Below are 6,720 nucleotides of genomic sequence, written 5' to 3' on the forward strand. Positions count from 1 at the left end.
CTGCCCAGGCTGAGGGAGTGCTGCCGGTGGGACACCCCCCCTGCCCCACCCTCGCACCATCCTCATCCCCTCTGTGCAGCGGCAACGGGCAGACAACAAATTAGTTGTTGTGGCTTTTAAATCGGTGTGAATCGAGGTGGTTTCGGTCACAGGGGTGGAGCGTGGGGCTGATCCCTGCCGCGGGGGGGGGCAGCTCCACGCTCCGCACCTGTGGGCAGGGTGGAGTGAGTTTGGTTCAAGCCAGAGAGTACCCCCAGCCCCTAATTTCATTTATTTCTCCCCCCCCCCCCCCCCCCCCCCGCATTTGTTAGTTTGTAAGTAGTTTATTTCCTCTCCTTCACAAGAACAAAAATCTTGGGGTACGTCTGCAAACTCCCTCCATCCCTGGAGTCTGAGCACTACAGGGTAAAGCAAAGCTGGGGGGCTGGGTGAAAGCAACCCCCCTCATCTGTAGGACGACCCCCTTCCCAAAATATAAATGTCCTACCTCTTTCAAACAGCTTAATCCCACTCTTGGTGACAACCCAGCGCTGCCCCTCCATCACCACCGAGGATGTGTGGTACCCCCTGACGCAAGCGGGCGCGGGGAGGATGACCCTCCCTCTGCCCCTGCCCCCACGAAGCAGGCCAGCCTCATTGACTATGTTTTCTCTTTATTGTTTGATATATTTATGTACCACATTATATGTTAAAGATAGAATTTTTTTTTTTTTCTGATATACATTTTTCATCTTATTTACCACAATGACACCACACATACATTGGAAACAGCTCCACGGATCTGGTAGATTGCACAGAATGAATTGTGTCGTAGTTTTGTTCCTGTATCCTGAACAACGTCAAATCCAACATTTTTTTTTTTTTTTGAAACCTTTCATAATTTTGAAATAACAATTGTTAAACCAAAACGAAAGTCACCAAGATGTGGACTCCAGGTCTGCGATTTCAGCCAGAGGCAAAAGAATGTGATCGAAGGGAAGCGCCGTTCCTCGGTGTGAATTCGGATGGAAGAATTAAGCAGCCCTGACATCTATGTGACTACGGTGTAAACATTGCAGGTAACTGGCATCGCTGGTCATCAGCTGCTGCTTGGACTTGTTGGGCTGGTCGTACAATCTAGGTCTCATCTACATCCACCTTACACAGTGTAAAACGAAAGTCCCTGCTCCCAGCACCCAGGGCTGGTTTGCTTCGTCGGTGAGCGCAGTAACCCAATCCCAGCGGATTGGCACCCGTGTTTCAGCTCCTGAAACACTGAATTGCATATCTGTAAGGAGTATTGAAAACTGCGACTGTCTCCCAACAGGTCATTCGCGGGGGGCCAAGCTTCAGGCAACGAGTGAGGAGATAAGGGTGGGGCATCAAATAATTTCTTTCCAAAAATTCTAAATAACAAAAAAATATATTTAAATCTTAGCTTATTTAAAAGGACAGCAGGGCGAACACTTTCACCTCTTCTTATTTCCTTTAATTTGCAGATTCTATGACATAGAATTTGTTGGATGCATGTAACGAAAATAATGACTCTTTCCATTAAAGGGATGCAGAATTATTTGGCTATGTGGATGCTCAATACAATTCTCTTACTGCAACCGGCTCTGACCCCTCCTTAGTCTTCAGCGTTGGTTCTGAAGGCCTCTATGAGGCCTTCTAAAGAGTGGATGAACCCAGAGACGCTGCAGATACCACCTATAACGAAAATGGCAACATCAAAGAAGACGTGGTGCCACAAGAGCTTCCTCCACAAGAGTTTGAGGTGGAAAAGACTGGGGAGCAGGAAACAGAGCCCTGCGCCTGTGAGGCTCCCAGTAAGACCCATCAAGAGGGCAAAATGCGGGACATAGATAGCCATGAGCAGGGTGAAGACTACCAGGGCACATCTGAGGGTGAGTCCCCAGGATTTGAGCCGCCCGTCACCCCCATAGCAGTTGGGGAAGAACGCCCTGTTTCCATCTTGGAAAAGGGACCGCTCCAGGACTTCCACAGCCGCAAAGAACGGCAAAGGGTATGAGAGCAAGGCTTTGGCCACCAAGAAAATGTTGACTACTGCCCTAATGGTGGATGGCAAGTTGTCTGTAATGACTTCCTTGGTCTCGTCGGCCCAGGTCAGGTAAGCGACCAAGGCAAAGAGTCCCTTAAGGATGCAAGCTGCTATGTGAGTCCAGTTCATCATGCAATGAAACTCCTTGGGGTTCTGCATGTTGCCCTCCAAGGAAGGCAGAAAGATCTGAGAGGTGTAGCTGAAGACAATGATGCCAATGGAGATGGGAAACTTCTTTACATCAATGTAAAACTTGACTTTGTCCCAGGCCCAGTCACGTGCCCTGGAGAGGCAGTAGGCGATCACCAAGATGTTGATCACAAAGTGGGCTAATGTGCAGAGCAGGCTGAACTTGGAGACTGCCTTGAGGTTCTTCAAGAACGCACAAGGCAGGAGCACTGCCGTGGCAATGATGGACCACGACTTCTGGGAGACCGGCAGGTTGGGGAAGCTGTTGTACATCAGGTTCCCGCTGACCACCACGTAGAGGATGCAGGTCATGACCAGTTCAATGATCTGAGCCACATTCACAATTCTGCCTCCGAGGGTGGGGAAGCGGGGCGCGCAGCACGCGTTCGCTATGTCCACGTAGGAGTCTCTCACCCTGACTATCTCCCCATCCTCATTCTCTTCATAAAGACAGGCAATAAGGATTTTCCCAGTGTAGCAGCAAACCACTGCAGCGAAAATTATTAAAAAGAGTCCTAGGTATCCACCATGAAGGATGGCATAGGGCAGGCCCAGAACAAACATCCCCTAGAAAGAGACAAAATGGAAACCATGTTGCTCATCGCGCGGAGGGGACGGGGCACACGCAGCCGCACAGTCGCAGTCACACGCACGCTCGCCGTCCCTCCTGCACACCATCACACCCACGCAACCGGTCACACAGTCACGCCACGCAGTCACAGCCACACACAACTACACACGCACACACGCACACCCCCCTCCCTTCTCTCTGACGTACCACCCCTCCAATCACACCCGTGCAAGCACACCCACACACTCACACCCCCCCCACATCATCTCACCCCAGAACACCCAGAACAAGCGAGCACAGTTTCGGTGCCCGGGCTTTGCCCCAGTCTCTACCTCCTCTGTCCCCAGCCCCTCGCCGTGCACCAAGACCCCTAAAGACGAGGACCCCCAGAGGGGCTGGCCTGGGCCCACCCCAGTGCAGCCCCAAAACCTGCCCAGACCCCCCGGGGATCCCCGCTGGCTCATGTGTGGGCAGCTGGACAGGGTCACCCCCATGCCCAGCCCGCGGGGAGGTGCAGCAGGACGGGGTTTGGGGCCCAGCGCCCCTCCGGCATATTCCAGGGCCAGGGGGCAAACCAGAGATCTGGGTTTGGGTTTTTTTCCTTTCCTTTTGTAATCTTTTTTTTTTTTTTTTTTTCTTTCCCTTTATTTTTCCTCCATCCACTATTTTTTCTCTATCTTTATCTTTCCTCTATTTTTTCCATTTTTTCTTTTTTTTTTTCCTATTTTTTTTCTTCATCTGCTGTTTTTTCTCTATCTTTATCTTTCCCCTATTTTTTTCCATTTTTTTTCTTTTTTTTTTCCCCTCTATTTTTCCTCCATTCGCTATTTTTTCTCTATCTTCATCTTTCCCCTATTTTTGTCCAATTTTTTTCTTTTTTTTTTTCCCCTCTATTTTTCCTCCATCCGCTTTTTTTTCTCTATCCCAGATTCTTTTTTTTTTTTTCCCCCTTTTTTCCGCCCCCCTCGCCCTTTTTTCTTCCCTTTTCCCCGAAGCGGCTTTGCCATCACTCTGGGACTACCGGCGAGCCGGGCGCGGGGCCGGGCGCGGCGCGGGGAGCAGGGCCGGGAGCGGGGGACGCTGCCCGGTGCCCGGTGCCCGGTGCCCGGTGCCCGGTGCCCGGCGGTGGCGGCGCGGCGGGGCCGTACCTGGATGGCGTTGGTGACGTTCCAGCCCGCCTCCCAGGCCGTGATCTTGGGCTTGCCCTGCCCGGAGAGCTCCGAGCAGACGCCCGCCTCCTTGGAGGCGGAGGGCGGGAGGGGGCCGGTGCCGTCCCGCTGGTAGTGGATGTCCCCTTCCAGGGCCGGCTCGGCGCCCTCCTCGCCGCCGTCGGACTTGAGGATGTCCATCTGCAGCCCCTGCCGATGCTCCATGTCCAGGTCGTCGCAGTGGGCGAACCCCACCGCCTCCTCGTCGGTGGCCGCCTGGAAGCCCATCCTCGCGAACATGCCGCTCATCTTCGCCTGGGACTTGTTGGACACCGAGGTGGCCACGTTGGAAAGCTTGCTGCGCAGGAGGGTGGCCATGGTGGCCGGCCGGCCCGGCTCCGCTGCTCGGAGACCCTCGGGGACGGAGAGACCCGACGGGGCGGGGGGTGGGGTGGGGTGGGGGGCGCGGACGGGACCTCAGCGCTGCCCGGCTGGGGGAGGCGGCCGCGGGGGCTGCTCCGAGCCGCTACCTCCGCGCCCCAGCGCAGTGCGAGCGGCTCCGCGCCGGGGTGCCCAGGGGCATGACACCGCGGCGGGGAGCTTGCGGGCCCGCCCGCCCCGCCGCCCGCTCCGCTCCGCGCTGCTCCGCGCCGCTCCGCGCCTCTCCGCCGACCCCCGCGGCGGCGGGATCGGAGGGCGATGCGGGCGGGAATGGGTGGCGAGGTTTCGGGGGGCGAGGGGGGGGGCTGTCAGCAGCCGGCGGCTGTCACCAGACGGGCAGCGCAAGCCCCTGGCAGAGCGCGCCGCGTCTCCATCGCAGTGCGCCCACCTCGGGGAGAGAAGAGGGAGAGGGGAAAGAATTGCTGCATTTCTGGGGGAGGTACCAGCCTCCCCGGCCAAGCCCAGCCTTCTCCCCCCTCCCCGCCCCACCCACGCCTGCCGGGCCCCGCCGCAGCGCGGACCCCTCCCCGCCCCGGCCCGGCTGCGCAGCCCCTGCGCTGCCCGCCCTGCCCCACACCCCGCCCCACATCCGCGCCGCGGAACCCCCGGACGCCAGCCCCTTCCCCACGGCGAAACAAAAGAGCCCCTCTGAAGGGGCGGACAAACGGTTCTCGGCCGGTTCTTAACGGAATTTTCCTCCTCGCACCCCTTCCTTTTTCTTTTTTCTCCCCTCCAAAACGTGCGGCCCCTTCGGAGGCCGGGGGCAGCAGCGCGGGCAGCGTAGCCCGCCGCAGCTGCGGAGCACAGCGGTGTGCGGGGATCCGCGCACAGGGAACGAATGCTTAGATGTCTGTAACGACTCGTACGGTCTGTGCGCTCCGAAACCGGAGGGAAACGGGTCCCCGCTCCCGGCCAGGGCTCGCAGCCGGGCGGCAGCGCCTCTGCCCCGCGGAGCCGCTCCGCGCCCGCCCCGCAGCTGCGGGACACTGGGCCCCTGCGGGGATGCTCGGCTGCAGACTTCTCCTCTTGGTCCCCACCATCTAATGGAGACATACTCCTTTCTTTTAAAAAAATACCGACATTTTCGTTTTGCTTCCAAACGCTTCTACTTATTTGTTATTAAAAAGCCTTGCGGTTTTTTTTTCTTTTTTTTTTTTTTTTTTTTTCAAATATTTCCGAGGTGAGCAGCCAACACAGCAAACAACGGCAACGAGAAATCCCTGACCTGTGCTGTGACAAAGACAAGCACAGGGTGGCAGGGGGAGTGTTGGCAATTTGGGGCGGTGTGTGTGAGAGCACGTCCCGCTCTGCTGCTGGGACATCGTTTGAATCGTTATTAAAAAAAAAAAACCAAACCAAAACAAAACAAAACAAAAAAAAAACAACACAAAAAAACCCAAACCTGTTCCTTGAAGGGATGGGGGAGGGGACATCTGTGTTTCGTTTGCTGCTTTGGAAGGTAAAAAAAGAGTATTTTTTTACTACAGATGGGCGGAAAAGCCAGCGTTACATTATTTCATAATATCGTTGTTGAGGATGTGCTCGGGCTGCGGTTGCAGGTGGGATGCGGCACCGAGCAGAGGTGGGGAACGAAACCCGCCCCCCCGACCCCTAGGAAAAAAACCTTAAATACCTTTTGTTTTTTTTTTTTTTTCCCCCTTCCAGAATCCAAAAGGAAATTAGGTGCAAAGAGGCCGAGAGTCGTAAAAAAAAAAAAAAAAAAAAAATCAATATCCCCGGTGAGGGCTTTACCCCTCTCTCGGCCGCTGCTCCCGGCTCCCGACGCGGTGGGGGCTGCTGCGGCAGACGCTCCCCACCCCCCCTACCCCCCCACCCCCCAAAAAAGGGGCTTTTCTTATAGCAACCGCTCCTCTGCGAGGGGAGGAAGGCGGCTCAGCGAGGCTCATCCTTGGCTTTGCGGAGGAATTATCACATGTCAGTGCACAAATAGGTCGAGAAAGCCAAGCGGGACGCGCTTTCCCCCCCGCGTTTCGCAGCATCCTGTCCGCACCCGCGGAGCGGGGCGGCCGCGGGGTCCCGGCGGGCCGGGGATTCACCGGGAAAAGCAAAATCGGCCGGAGAAGGACGCGGGGGCTCGGGCCGCCGCTTCGCCTCTTTACAGTCCTGGAAAAGGACGGCTACGATGAACACTTCGGGGGGTTAATTCAACGACTTTTTGGTTTTTTTCCCCTATTTTTTTTTTTTTAATTTAGCCTAAGACAAGTTCATTGTGGAAGAAGACGTGGAGGAGACCTGTTTCGGGAGGCTGCAGGGGGCATCAAGGAGAAAGGAACGAAAATCCACACAAGCTGCTGTCTGGTGCGTGAATA

General features: G+C 55.8%; 1 protein-coding gene across 1 annotated transcript; it reads right to left on the reverse strand.

Annotated features, from left to right (window-relative positions):
• Positions 1-635: 635 nt before the first annotated feature.
• Positions 636-4,334, reverse strand: SLC32A1 (solute carrier family 32 member 1). The gene is made up of 2 exons (XM_042801258.1): positions 3,950-4,334; positions 636-2,797 (listed from the first exon to the last, which is right to left on the reverse strand). Exons 1-2 carry the CDS (start codon positions 4,325-4,327, stop codon positions 1,610-1,612), a joined length of 1,566 nt encoding a protein of 521 aa, XP_042657192.1. The 5' UTR covers positions 4,328-4,334; the 3' UTR covers positions 636-1,609.
• Positions 4,335-6,720: the final 2,386 nt, after the last annotated feature.

The sequence above is a fragment of the Tyto alba genome, unplaced genomic scaffold (genome assembly GCF_018691265.1).
Source record: "Tyto alba isolate M040663 unplaced genomic scaffold, T.alba_DEE_v4.0 Super-Scaffold_33, whole genome shotgun sequence".
In the NCBI taxonomy this organism is placed as follows: domain Eukaryota; kingdom Metazoa; phylum Chordata; class Aves; order Strigiformes; family Tytonidae; genus Tyto; species Tyto alba.

Coding starts and splice junctions, on each gene's coding strand:
- SLC32A1 (XM_042801258.1), bottom strand. CDS start 4,327: ATGGCCACCCTCCTGCGCAGCAAGCTTTCCAACGTGGCCACCTCGGTG. Junction 2,798..3,949: donor ACGTCACCAACGCCATCCAG/GTACGGCCCCGC, acceptor GTCTCTTTCTAG/GGGATGTTTGTTCTGGGCCT.